The 14,547-nt window shown below is 49.7% G+C and overlaps 1 protein-coding gene across 1 annotated transcript in view; it reads right to left on the reverse strand.

The window, feature by feature from the left end:
* The window catches only part of NLRC5 (NLR family CARD domain containing 5), a 52,754-nt gene extending 38,219 nt beyond the window's left edge, over positions 1–14,535 (reverse strand). Inside the window, exons 1-13 of the mRNA XM_023530666.1 lie at positions 14,016–14,535; positions 13,137–13,196; positions 10,147–10,215; positions 7,273–8,947; positions 6,108–6,191; positions 5,878–5,961; positions 4,455–4,538; positions 4,251–4,340; positions 3,675–3,734; positions 2,087–2,152; positions 1,508–1,591; positions 630–713; positions 82–171 (exon numbers count right to left, since the gene is read on the reverse strand). Of these exons, the coding sequence (XP_023386434.1) occupies positions 82–171; positions 630–713; positions 1,508–1,591; positions 2,087–2,152; positions 3,675–3,734; positions 4,251–4,340; positions 4,455–4,538; positions 5,878–5,961; positions 6,108–6,191; positions 7,273–8,947; positions 10,147–10,215; positions 13,137–13,196; positions 14,016–14,307 (2,822 nt within the window). The 5' untranslated portion in view covers positions 14,308–14,535. The remainder of the gene's footprint in view (positions 1–81; positions 172–629; positions 714–1,507; positions 1,592–2,086; positions 2,153–3,674; positions 3,735–4,250; positions 4,341–4,454; positions 4,539–5,877; positions 5,962–6,107; positions 6,192–7,272; positions 8,948–10,146; positions 10,216–13,136; positions 13,197–14,015) is intronic.
* Positions 14,536–14,547: the final 12 nt, after the last annotated feature.

Here is a 14,547-nt window from a genome sequence, read left to right on the forward strand (position 1 = left end):
TTATAAGAGAATGATGGGAGAGCCCAGGAGCCCTGGGCAGGAGGTGGGAGTGGGTGACAGTGATCTACTGGGAGCTCTTACCTGATGTGCAGGTCTGCCAGGGTCCGGCATGTGCTCACCGCACTCAGCACACGGTGCACCCCGGCCACTGAGAGCCCATTGTCACTGAGGCTGTAGAGAGGAGGAAGGAGGCAGCCATCAGCAGGCTGCTGAAGTTTCCCACCCCAAACAGCTCTAAGGCCCTCCTTCTGGCTCAGCGGCTTGCTAGCTATCCCTTTTGGGATGTCCTGGATCCTTATGGCTTATGTGGATGGATGAGCCAAGAGATGCATGACCTCCTCGCCCCACTCAGAGAATAAAGTTCTCCAGCTGGAGCAATAAGGACCAACTCACTGTTTTCACCTCTCTGAGCCTCAGTTTCTTGGTATGTAAAATAACCACCATTTTAATCGCATTTAACAAATGGGAAAACTGAGACTCGGCAACGTTAAAATACTTTCCCAGGGTCACAAAGCTAGTAAATGACAGCCAGGATTGAAGTATAAAGCCAAGGCTCCAAACCACTGTTCTCCAATCTCAACACTCCCCGCCCCAAACCGTTTCCCACTAGTGGGGTGGGCAGAACTCACTCCAGCTTCCCAGCGATGTGCAGCTGGGGTGCAGCCTCTGCCATCCGTTGACAGCCTTCATCTTCCAGCTGGTTCCCGGAGAGGCTGAGACAGAGCGGCCCAATGTGCTGTGCTGCTAGGGTGGGGTCTCCCCTCAGCCCTCAGCACTCACACGGCCCCTCACTAACTTTAGTCGACGCATCACTGTAATACGTGGACCTTAATGGTAACGAACGTTGAAAGACTGCATACCGTATGCCTGGCACTGTCCTAGGTGCTTCTGCGATTATTGGATATCAAACCCTCATAACAACCCTACGAATTAGGTGCTATTATTATCCTCACCTTAGCCCTACTCTCAAAGTCTCCACCCAGGAACTGGACACCATGAGGATTTCTCCAGCCAGAAAAGAGGTCATCTCACTGCACTCTGGGAGAGAGATAGGGTGAGGGGATCCTGAGGGCTGTGGTTTGGAAGACGGACCTACGTGTGGAGAGGTTTCTGCTTTGCAGATCTCAATGACAGTAGTCGCAAGGATGAGGCTGGAAGCCAGACTGTCTGAACTCGAACCCAGGCCTTGATTCTTCCTAGGTGTGTGACTTACCTTTCTGAGACTTAATTTCCTCTTCTATGAAATATAAATAGTAACCGTACTTACATCACAGAGGTGTAAGAATTAAATGAGAGGATATATGTAAATGTACCCGGTACGGAGGCAAATGCTAAACGGTGGCAGCTGTTATGGTAATCTGATTCCCCCAAATTCTCCATGAGGCCGTATGCCCTTCTCGACACCATCCGCCCAAAGCTGAGCCCTTCCTACACTGTCCTGCCTTCCCCTCCTGTTTCCTGCCCACGCCCTTCTGTTTCCTGCTCCACTGCTTCCTGTGATACTCACTCTACTTCGTCCAGGTGGGGGCCTTCCTGGAGCTGGGCTATGAGCATCTCCACATCTTGGATGGTGAGCTGACAATTCTGCAGCCTGGGGTGGGGGTGGGGAACAGAGGGGCTCAGGGCAAGAAGCTACACTATAGCTCCTCTAGGTCCAAGCCCCATTGCCAGATGTGGGAGCTGGGGAAGCCAAGAGGTTGACAGACCTGGAGTCTAATCCTGGCCCTGCTTCTCAGTAGCTGGGTGATCTTGGACAAGGCACTTAACCTATCTGAAACTCAGTTTCCTCCTCTGTCAAGTGAGAATAATAACATATTTTTCAGGGTTTTCAAAAGAATTACAGTGAGGTAATGGATAGAAAATACCACAGTGCCCAACACATAGCAAAGGCCCATTAAATTATAGCTATTATTGTTGTTATGCCAGATGCCCCTCGTTCAGGCCAGGAGGGGCTATTCATGTTCTCTGCCTGCCCCACATCTGCTTTTCCCTTTATCTTCCCTGCTCCTGCTATGCCTCCTCTGGGAAAGGACCCTCTCCCAATGTCATATCCTTCTCCTTAAGGTAATGGATCCCACTGAGGTACCTGAGTGTCAGGCTTCTGCCCCGAGCCTCTTTCCTCTGGCTGGCATTTCCCTGTAGGTCTGGGGATCTGGCAAGAACAAATGCGGCGTTGGCCTGGGCTCAGAAGTCCAGGCTCTTCTCTTGGGTTATAGAGGCTGAAGACTTCTTAGCATGACCCACAGTGAATGAGTAACAAAGACGGTTACTTGAAGGTGCTGAAGATGTTATTCAGCAAAGCAGCAGGAGCAAAAGGTGTGAGGTCAAATGAAAAGTTTATTCAAATTCTGGCTCTGCCATATATAGGTGTGCGGCCTTGGGCAAGTCACTTCAGCTCTTTGAGCCTCCGTTTTCTCTTTTCTAAAGCGGAATGACAATATCTAACACAGAGTGATTGTAGGATCAAATGAGATGATGTACGATCGAGGGCCTACCACAGACACGAAATTGAAGCTTAGTAAAAAGAAGCTGCTATTATCTAAGATGTAATGGTCTCTATTTGTAGATGTGCCATCTGTACTTCACAAGGCCAGGAGCATGGACTGTATGTGGGTTCAGGCTGTGGGAAGCCCAGGCACCTCCAGGCTCTCTCTTACTGGGACAGGAGAGGACAAGGGACTGCAGAGAAGCTGGGCTATTTGGGAGCCAGGTTTTTACAGACTTTGAGGTCAGTGCTGTTTAACAGAATGTTCTGCGATGATAGAAATATTTTGTACATGTGCCATCCACTTTGGGAGCCACTAATCTCCCATGGCCACTGAGTATCTGAAATGTGGCTAATGTGACTGATAAATTGAAATAGCCAGTTTGCTTAATTTTAATTAATATAAATTTAAATAGCCTCGTGGTTCATGGCTACTGTATTGAGCACCACAGCTCTAGACAGAGAGGAAAAAGACAGTGGTCCTATTGAATTGTATGGATGAAGAAACTGAGGCTCAGAGCAGAGTAAGGACTTGCTCAAGGACATACACCTTCATCTGTCTCTGAGTCTCAGCTAAGGGGGTGGGTGTGTGGATGGAATGTTCTTTCATGGGAAGGCAGCTTCCCTTTCTTTGCCCATCCAGGACTGGCCAAGCTGGAAACCATACACAGCTAGAATAGCCAGCATTCAAGTGCCAACCGGATGTCAACAGTGTTCTAAGCACTTTAAATATATTAATTCATTTAATTCTCAGAACAACTCTAAGATGCAGTTATTATAACTGCCTCTTCCTCCCCCTCCCTACCCCCTGCCCCTCCGATTCTTTCTCTTCTTCTCCTTGTCCTCCTCCTTCCCCACCTCTCCTCCTCTTCTTTCTTCTCTTTAGTTAGAAGAGTTTTCCCTACATAGTAATGCCAACCTAGCAGTATCTTCATGTCCCCCTAAGGGTCTGACTCACTCTGATACTTCTAGGGATGCTCCCTCATCACAGGAGTCAGATGTGGTCCAGAGACACTAGAAGAAGCTAACGTTCTTTGCCAGCTCTGACAGCTAAGCCACTTCTCAGGGCAGCAGTAGCAAGAAGAATCTCCACATTCCACCTCTTCCTAAGCTCCCTCAGCCACCTTTCCAAACTGCCCAGGTTGCTTCTCGGGATGAGCTCAGACCCTCCCCCTCCTTAACTTCTTACCCTTGCGGCTCTGCAGCACTCTCTGTGGGCGGGGAGAGAAGAAAGACGAGGTCCTCCTTCCTGCGGGGTCAGACACCGAGTGATGAAACCCATGGACTGGAAACCAGCATATCACCCCTACCTGTGCACCCCTTGATGTCCCAAACAGCCAGAGAAAGCTGATTTTGTGATTGATGAGGAACAACAAAACTGGGAAAAGTGCTCCAAACCAGACATGTAAAATGGTGACTATGTCATTGTTTGATGAATCCCGAGTGTTTCAAAAAGTAAAAAACAAAACAAAAACAAAAACAAAAACCAACGTTTACAAAAAAGATAATAAAAATTAGGAACGCTGAGAGGTTTTATAGGAATTACCTTGTTTTAGAATTAAGAGGTATGACATTTAACCTACCCCATGATCCAAACAGGCAATGCTAGTTCAGCACCATGGAGAGAGACACATGGCTCATTCCTCGGGCTATGCTTGTGCTTCCTAGATTTGTTGATTCATTCCTTCATCTATCCATCTGTTAGTCCTTCCCACCCCCTCCCTTTTCTCGAGACTCTGAAGGCCAGGCTCCCACTCCTGCTCACCTCACTTGCAGCATCTTGATGGAAGGACGTGTGACTGCCACCTTTGTCAAGCAGAGTAGGGTCGTCACGGAGACATTGTTGCGGCTCAGACTACATGATTGTGGCAAAGATGCCAGGAGTGAATCCCCTATCCCATGGGCCCCAGACCTTTGCTCTCCAAGGGACGAGGGTGACTCAGGCAGGGGTGGTGGAAAGGCTGCTTACTCAAGTTTTCGGAGCTGTGGCAGGCAGGAGAGGACCTCCACAATGTTCAGCACCTCCTGGTCCTTGAGCTGGTTGTCTTGAAAGCTGCAGGGACACCAAAGCCCGAACTCTCAGTCCTGGGGTGAGGGGTACTTAGAAGCCCCAGTAGGCAGGTGACAGGCATCGCCACCCTCATTGCCGGAGACACAAGACAGGAGCCCAGAAGGAGTCGGTGACCTGCTCGACAGTATCCAACCGGCCCAGCTAGGAGGAAGGGCCCTCTGCTGGCCTCGCTTCTGGCCCTATTCAGCCCCCTAGGGGGAATTCTTGCTTGGAGGCCCAAGGATTCAGATGGCATCCATCAGGTGGATGAAGAGACCCAGCATCCTGCTCTCGGGGCAATGTCTGAGTGCTTGAGGCCCAAGTTCATTAGGGCCTCTTGGCTCCCAGGTGATGAGCAGTTTAGGCTGGAATGCTGAAGATGCCACTTCTTGATCCACCCAGAGCCCTAGGCCCAGTACATTCCTTTCTGATCTCAATTCTCCACTTGTCAAATGGAGTCCACAACCCAGCCCTGCCTGGGTTCCTAGCTGGAGAGACAGAAGAACTGAAGAGTGCAAGGATGCCTTCACGTGTGAGCACTCTGGTCAGGACAAAGTTCGGAAATATTAAACTCGTCAACATTAACTTTTCTTTCCTGATTATTGACAGTGACCTCAATCTTTTCTCTCATCACCCAGAGCGATCACGCACAAAGATATGCAATCGAGAGGACAGAGCGGAGCTGTAGTCCAGCCGATGCTCCACTCAGCAAGCAGTGCCCCCTAGCGCTGGGGGCATCTTTTCTAAATCTCACAAAGGTGCCAGCTGGCAGTCGTTCTGCCAGTGAGCTGCTGAGGAAGCGCCCGGGCCCCACCCTTCTCAGGCCACTCATCAGACACAGGGTAGAAGCATATTTGCGCATAGGTACTTAGATGTGTATGTGGATCTAAGTGTGCATGCATGTGTATGCTGCACATGTGCACACCTAGGAATATGCATGGATGTGAAACATATACTTAAATGAACAGACAAGTGCACGTGTGTACTCATATGTGCACGCATGTGAAGGGATGTGTGTGTTTCATGCATTTGTGTGCACCCATAGTGCCTGCCACCTGCCTATACATTGCTATCCCTTCTCTCAGGATCACAGAAAGAGGGAAGAAGGGGACCTCAAAACTCAAGCTCCTTTGAGATGGTTCAAAATATTAGATGAGAGAAGCACTGCTCTGGGGCCTTTGGGAGCCTGGTGTTTGGATCCAGCCCCACCCAGCTCTTGGATTGATGCTTCCCCTCTCTGAGTCTCATTGAAAACTACTGGCCAGATCTTGATGGACTATACAAGACCTGAGCAGTGACCTCTTCCCCCAGCCAGTTAGTCCTCTTGGAGAAGATCACTCACCTGACTTCTTCCAGGTATGGACAGGAAGGTAAAGCCTGTATCAGGTGGCTGATGCCTCGGGCAGTAATCTTACTTCCTGCTAACCTACAGGGTAAGCAGAGATGGTGGGGAGAAATGGGGATGGAAAGGGGGACAGGCCCAGAATCCACCCTGTGTAGGGCTGAGGGAAGGGAGGAGAGTTCCAGGCATCACCAGTTGAGAATCCCTCTTGGTTCCAAGCCCTGGCTCACCCCAGCTTCTTCAGGCTCCCCATTGTTGGCAAGCTTCTGGAGAGGGCTTCTGCAAAGGCATCCCCACACTTTCTGCTCTTAAAGCTGCCACAGGAAGAGGCAAGGTGGCAGAGGATCAATGCTGGTGACCTGCTTAGAGATCATGACCCACCCCCTCTTCTGACCGATGGAACTGACTATAGTAATGCTAATAGTATCAGTAATAGTTGTTGTTGCTGTTGTTGTAATGGTTGTAGGAGTAACAAATACATATTATGGCAGCAACTGCAAATTGTCCACTAAAACCCATTCTCTATGTATAGAGCAATATACAACTGGGAATATGGTTTCCCAGCCAGAGATGGCATTTCCCAGCCTCCCTTGCAGCTCAGTATGGCCATATGACTATGTTCTCACCACTGTAATGTGAGTGGACGGATGTGCCCTATTTCTAGGACTGATCTTTAACACATTCGGTGCGCCTAATCCATGGTCTTTCTCTTCCCCCAGGCCAGAACACAGATGGAGCTGAGCTATGACCACATGGAGCTGAGCTATCCCACTGACCTGGACTCTGACTCTTCCATGAGAGTGAAATAAAATGCTACAGTATTTAATCCACTGTAGTTTTGGGGGGCGGAGGGTCCTTTGTAACTGAAACCTAGATTTTCCTGTAGCTACTACACATATTGAGCCTTTATTGTGTGCCAGGAACGATGCTAAGAAGTGCTTTTCATGCATTATCTCATCTCATCCTCACAGCCCAATAAAGTAGGTATTATTAATGAGACGTTCGAGAGATGAAGAAACTCGGGCTGAGAAGTTAAATAACCTGCTTTAAGTCAAAGAGCCTCTAGCAGAACAGCTTGGATCGGAGGCTCCATCCATCCCACGATGAGAGAGAGAGAGAAAGAGACAGAGACAGACAGAGACAGAGAGACAGAGACAGAGACAGAGACAAAGTCTGGAAACCATGGCAAGAGGAGATCCAATCAGACCCCAGAGGTCCTGGGAGGCATGGAGATTCCTTACTGTGTCACAGACTAAGGTGCTGGAAGGGTCTATCTGTTCTGATATGTAAGATTTTTACCCGGTCTCCCTCAGCAGGGGTCTCCCAGACTGGTTGGCCTCCACTCTCCCAAGAGCTCCCTGGTCCTCCCCAGTCCTACCCTGCCCTTCCTCTCACCTGAGATTCTCCACCTTCCCACAGCCTGCCAAGGCCTCAGGGCAGCGGGGCTCCGGGGGGCAGCCCTCAAAATCCAGGTGGATAGGGGCATCCCTGTGCCTGAGGATGTTGGTCAGGGCAGCCAGGTCAACGTAGGTCAATGGGAAATTGTGGAAGGGCAGCTCATCAGGGAGGCTTTGGGCCATGAGACCAGCCAGTTCAGCTTCCTGTGTCTCACCCACACAGTGACATAATTCTACAACCTTTGGTCCTGTGAGCCTGCGGGTGGCCAACTTCCTCAATGCCTGTACGACTGCAGCCTGCTTGGTACCCACCCACACCTCATCCTTCTGCATCAAGCGGCTGAGGAAGGAATGGCAGCCACGGGATGCCAGACCTGCCAGGAAGGTGGGGAGGTGGCCTAAGAGGCCCGGTCTAGATTTGGTCCGCAGTAGCCAGCGAGAATTGAGGGTAACGTAGCGGACGAGTGTGTCTTTATCCACCTTGGGGCTGGCCATCAGGTGCAGGGCAGCAAAAAACTCCTGCAGGCTGTGGTGGGTGAAGGCATAGACTGTCTCCTGGTGCCCAGGGCCTGTATAGACGCAGAAGGAGGTCAGCAGGCCACGAGCAATTCCAAAGACCATCATGGACGGAGGAATGTCTCCTGCGGAGAAGATAACCTTCCCGGTCTGCAAGCCCAACAGGGCCAACTCGCTGAGGCCCAGCAGGGATTCAGCATCCAGGTATCCACGGGGGCTGAGGGCGAGCACCATCTGCACATAGTTTTGAGTCACAGTGGACAGGAGAGCCGAAGACTGGCCTGGAGAGCTGCCCGGAAGCAGACAGCAGAGGCAAAGGCAGGCGACTTGGCACAGGGCAGGCACCGCGCACATGCTCTGGAGATGTCTATTTGCTCGCAGCTCTGCTAGAGCCGACTTCTGCAACAGCTCGTCACTGAAGAAGCGGCCCACATACTCCTCCACCCGGGGCCCATCAAAGCCCCACATGTGGACTATGGCTGCCTCTGTGGGCAGGCAGGCTGGCAGCTTCCCTGGACGGGAGGTGGCAATGACCCAGCAGCCAGGCAGGAGTTTCCCACGGCAGAGGCTGGCGAAGAGGGCGAGGGCTGAACCTGGGTCCTCAGGGCCTACAGTCTCCCCACTGGAACAGGAGGCGAGGGCCTCCTCCAGCCCATCGAAGATGAGCAGGACCTCATTAGCATTTTCCTCCAGGTACTGGAAGACGGCATCGCGGCCTGCCTCGGGGCTCAGGTACAGATCAAAAAGGAGCTGGGGCAGAGTCAGGAAACTGGTAACCAGATTGAGCTGGCGGAATTCGAAAAAGAACAGGGCCTGGAAGCGGTGCAGGTGGCCATCAGCCCAGCCCTGGCAGAGCCGGCGGGCCAGCGTGGTCTTGCCCATGCCGGCCTTCCCCAGGAGCACCGTCACCCTTGGGCCTTTTTCGGCCCTAGTGTTGACGAGGTCCCAGATACTCATGTCAGCACCATCTTCTGTCTTGGGGTCTCCCATCATAACCCCTTCCTGAGTGTCGAAGGGTGCTGTGGTCCGGCCCCACTGCAGGATTGGGGGGACGTAGGCCTGGCGGGAAGAGAGGGGCTGTCCTGGCCCCGGGAGCTTGTCGCCATAGCGCTGCCGGGCAGAAGTCCTCAGCAGCTGCAGGTACTTCTTGGCCAGCTCTGCAGGGGGCAGGGAGATAGCATGAAGACAGGAGACCTCCCAGCCCCCGGCTGCCTCACCCCAGTACTGGCCGTTGGGATCCTGCAGCCTCAGCTGTGTATATTTGGAGCGGGGATGACCAGAGTGCACAGGGGCTCTCGTGCCAGTCAAATCCCTAAAAGGAATTCGTTCTACGGAAATAAACATTCTGGCAGCCATTTAAATAAGGACGTCCGAATGGGGAAGTCTGAATCAAACTCACTTTGTTTTGCAACATAGATGGTATAAAATTTTCAGTAAGATGAGGGAGGAGCAAAGGGGCACTTCCTTTACAACATCTTATGGGCACAGCCTTTTACTGTGATATCTGAGTGAACTGTGCCCCTCTCCAGTATTTCAGTTCTGTAATGTCCAGGGGTGAGCACTAACCTACAGGCCCAGGCACCGACCAATCAGAACTGTGAGAGTTGAGCCCTTACTGTGCCAGGTACTGACTTTTTAACTGCTGGGTCATTGAGAGATCTTGAGTGTCTCAGGGAAAGGACTGGAGCCACTGGTGGGGACACTGGGAGCCCCAGCTGGGGGGCTTGAAGTAGTCTTCTATTTTATAAGTGCATGAATCCTCTGACCGCCTGTGAATTCTCTGGCTATGCCCGTGGGGGTTACCAACTGGTGGGACAACTGGTCAAGAACAAGGACTCTTCTGGACAACTAGTAGAGACTGTGGGCTTTGTCTCTTTGACTTCCCCTGGCCTGGCTGGGCCTCAGCAGCCCCCACGTCTCCCTGTGGGCCCTAAGGGCTTCTGCCTTGGTGGGGTTCCCTCTGGTAGCCTGCTCACTTTTAAACTGGCCAATGAGGTCCCAGGCCTGAGGTAACGCTGGCCACCTCCCCGGGGACCCTTTAACCCTGAAGACATGGGGTGTCCCTATAAGAGGTTGGATGATGAAGCTGTGACCTATTGGGGTGCTTCCAGCTCCTTCAGCTGAGCCATCTCCGGAGAAGCCCCCTTGTGACCTGTTGGAGGAGGCCCCTCCTTGCCATACTCGGCCCTCTCCTCTGCCTACTCAGGGCCTCTGATTTTCTCTCATGGAAGCTTGGACTACAAGAGTCATTAGGCCCCTGGAAGCTGGTCAGCAGGGGACAGAGTCCAGGATCTGTGCCCTGGCCCTAAGGCAATCCAATCCCAGTGTCTGAGTTCCTTCCCACCTTACTACCTACCCAGTTGCTGCTTCCTGCTCTGCTTCGGGCAGGGGGAGGACTCACAGCTCTGATGAGGCCTCTTGAGGCCTGGAAAGAATAAAAGAAAGAGTAAGGGGTGAGGTTTGGGGGCTGAGGAGGTGCCCAGCACCTCTGGGAGCTCCATTCCATAAACAGGCAGCAGGCAGACAAGTGTATCCTCGCTTAGGGACTGGGCAAAGATAGCCCAGTGATAAGGGCCAGAAGGGACCAGGGACCAGGACAAACAGTTTTGATTTGTCGGGGAGCTGGGATTATGTGGTGGGTGTTTTCTGTTGAAGCCTGTTGTTACTGCCATGCACACTTAAAAGCAAAAATTCCAAACATCTATAGAAATAAAAGTTCTGAACCCACTGTGAACTCCACACTCAAGGGTGGAAGACTGGAAGCTTTTCCTCTAAGATGAGGAACAAGGTGAGGGTGCCTCCTTCCACTTCTATTCAGCATAGGACTAGAAGGTCTATCCAGAGCAATTAGGCAAGAGAAAGAAATAAAAGCCATCCAAAATGAAAAGGGAAAAGTAAAATATCAGTTTGCAGATAATATAATCTTATCTTATAGTAAAACCTAAAGACTCCACACAAAAAGCTGTTAGAACTGATAAATGAATTCACCCAAGTAGCAGGATACAATGTCAGTATGCAAGCATCAGTTACATATCCAGACACGAACAATGAACAATCCGAAAAGGAAATTTCAGAAACAATTCCATTTACAATAGCATCAAAAAGAATAAAATATTCAGAAATTTAACCACGAAGGTGAAACACTTGTACCAAAAAAACCCTACAAAATACTGATGAAATAAATTAAAGAAGATATAAATAAATGAAAACACACTCCATGTTCGTGGATTGGAAGACTTACTATTGTTAAAATGTCGATACCACCCAAAGTAATCTACAGATTCCTTGCATATGTAATCCTTATTAAAACCCCATTACGCCCCCCCTTTTTTTGCACAAATAGAAAAACCCATCCTAAAATTCATATCAAATCTCAAGGGACCCCAAATAGCCAAAACACTCTTGAAAAAGAACAAAACTGGAGAACTCATACTTCCTGATTTTAAAACTTACTACAAAGCTACAGTATTCAAAACAGTGTGTATTGGCATAAAGGCAGTCATATGGACCAATGGAATAGAATAGTGAGCTCAGGAATAAAGCTTTGCTTGTAAATGATTTTTGACAAGGATGCCAAGACTATTCAATGAGAAAAGGACAGTTTTGCAACAAATGGTGCCAAGAAAACAATACCCACATGCAAAAGAATAAAATCGAATCCTTACCTAACACCATATACAAAAAGCAACTCAAAATGAACCAAAGACCTAAATGTAAGACCTAAAACAATAAAACTCTTAGAAAAAAAACACAGGACAAAAAAATCACTACATTGGAGTTGGCAATGATTTCTTGGATAGGATACTAAAAGCACAAGTAACGAAAGAAAAAATAGACAAATTGGATTTCATGAAAATTTAAAAATTTTGTGCATCAAAAGACACTATAGATAGAGTAAAAGGCAATTCACAGAATGAGAGAAAATATTTGAAAAATGTATATCTGATAAAGGATTAATATCCATAATATATAGAGAACTTCTAAAGTTCAACAACGAAAAAAACAACCTGATTCAAAAATGGGCAGGCAACTTGAACAGACCTTTCTCCAAAAAAGATATACAAACGGCCAATAAGCACATCACCAACCATTAGGGAAATGCAAATCAAAACTACAGCGAGATACCACCTCTTACCCATTACCATGGCTACTATAGAAAAAGAAAACAGAAAATAATACAGAAAAAGAAAACAGAAAATAATTGGTGAGGATGTGAAGAAATCGGAACTCTTGTGCACTGTCGGTGGGACTGTAAAATGATACGGCTGCTGTGAAAAGCAGTATGGAGGTGCCTCAAAAAAGTAAAAATGAAACTATCATAAGGCCCCAGATTCTGGATATAAAATTGAAAAAATTAAAATCAGGGTCCTGAAGAGATATCTGTTCACTCACGTTCACGGCAGCATTGTGTACCATAATCAAACCGTGGAAGCAACCCAAGTGTCCATCGACAGACAAATAAGTAAAATGTGGTATATACATACATCAGAATATTATTCAGCTTTAAAAAAGAAGAAAATTTTGACACATGTTATAATGTGGGTGAATCTTGAAGTCATTATACTAAGTAAAATAAGCCGGTCACAAAATGATACCATGTATATGAGGTACTTAGAGCAGTAAAAGTCATAAGAGACAGGAAGTGAAATGGTGGTTACCAGTGGCTAGGAGATGGATGGATGTGCAGTTACTGCTCAACAGGCGTGAAGCTTGGGTTTTACAAGATGAAAAGAGTTATGGAGATGGATGGTAATGATAGCTGTATGTTTAATACAATTGAACTGTACACTTATAAATGGTAAAGATGGTAAATTTTATATTATGTGTATTTTACCACAATAAAAAGAGTTTCTGAGAATAGAGTGTGGCCCACGAATTGGTGACGGGGCCACCATTCCATCAGAAAATCAGTCAGAGGCTCTCTGGGTGTGGACAAGAGTCCATGGGTCAGTGACAGGCCCAAGGTCTCCAAATGGTGAGGAGCCTGAGTCTGTGGGGCTGGAGCGCGAGGCCCAGAAGCTTGGGGACAGGGAAGTGAGAACAGGCTTCCCCAAGTGAAACCAGACAAAGGATTCTGGCAGTGCCATGAGCTGACAATTCGGGCTCTCCCAGAAGACTCCAGGTTAGACCTCCAGGACAGGCCAAAGCCTTGAGGGGCACAGAGCAGGAGGAGGTGGAACTGGGAGCCATGGTGAGGGGCAGGGGACATGTGCAAATGGGTCAGGGAATGAGGAAGATGGTTTATGGGAAATGGCTGTAACCAGCCACCATCAGCCTCCTCCAGGTTTGACGTGGGGACTTAGCATGCTCACCATCCCCCTCTTGCTCCCCAGCCCCAGGCCTCACCATGGTGGAGCTGAGATTCAGGTTGGCTTTCTTCATCAGCTTCCGAAGGACTAGGAAATCCTGAAAGAGAGGGGAGGGCATATGGAGATGTGGTGGGATATCCTGGGATCAGCTCTGCCCTGATGTCTGGCTCAGGGCTCATTCCTCAGGGTGGGTCCCCAGCAAGGGAGCAACGAAGTTTACCTTAGCGATCTGGGGAGGGCACAGCTAGTGGTGAGCCTTGACGGTAGCAGAAAGCAGAAATATGTGTGTATGTATAGGTTTGTGCATATATAGGTATGTGTGTGCATGCACATATGTACGCATGCATGCACACATGTAACGTGTGTTTGTGCACATGCATGCACCTGTGTATACACACGTGTGCACACAGTGAACCCCCTGCATTTCCTGTACGGTGCCTTGTGGTAGAGTTGTTGAATGAGTTCTTACTGTTTCCCCACGGTGCTTTGTAAGTAGAAGGTACCCAAGAAACGCCCTCTGAACTGAGCAGACTCAATCTGCCCTGGTCACAAGTAGAGGTCAGAAGGCTCTCCCTATGACTGCTTCTGACCACTTTGCAAGAAACCTCTTGGGAATTATGAGCTATTTGGAATTTCCTGGCTGGAAGGAGCCACTTGGTCCTTTCTCGCTATGCATCCTGCCTCCGTGGGCAACTAGGGTAGGGTAATAAAAGGTGGAAAGAGCCCTCCAGGTCCCCAGCTATTTTGGTGGCATTAGCGAACTTGTTCTGGGAAGCATCCAGAAACATGTAATTTTGTTCCTGGCTTGGCTGCGCCGTCTCTGTGTGACTCGGGTGGATCCCGGCCTTCTCTGGGCCTGACTCCCTGTGACAAGGCGTCCAGCAGGCTGCTTTGCACCTCTCACGTCCACCCTTACCTTCTCCGTGGCCCCAGGTACTCAGCAGCACCACCTCTAGGTCCAGCGGCACATCCAGCTCCATGCACACACAGTTGATGAACTCCTGCCATGTAGCAGTTCCTTGGGCGTGCAGTTCCCTGAGTTGTAGGGAGACTGTCTGCCGGAGTTCTAGGGCCTCATTCCCGGAGCCCAGGTCCTTGTTGGGGAGAAAGAACTTGACCTTGGCACTCAGCCATTCTGGGTGTTCGCTGAGCAGACTCACGAGCCAACCCAGGTTCTCGGTGTCCAGCTGGAGGCTGATGGGGTCCATGAGGAGCTGGCCCTGCAGAGACAGGGTAGGCAGGTAAGCTAGACAACAGCTGAAGGGGGAGACAGGTTAACTGGGGGGACAGGTGAGCAGTGGGACACGTCGGCTGGAGGGAAGCCAAGGAAGGCAGTCACACATCCGAGGGGCAGGCAATAGGCTGACAAGTGGCCTCTCCGTGGAGTCTCCATGTCCAGAGGTTAATCCCCTTCTTCTGCATCCACCCCCACCCCAAGCTGTGCCTGC

The sequence above is a fragment of the Pteropus vampyrus genome, unplaced genomic scaffold, assembly GCF_000151845.1.
Source record: "Pteropus vampyrus isolate Shadow unplaced genomic scaffold, Pvam_2.0 Scaffold51, whole genome shotgun sequence".
Lineage (NCBI taxonomy): Eukaryota > Metazoa > Chordata > Mammalia > Chiroptera > Pteropodidae > Pteropus > Pteropus vampyrus.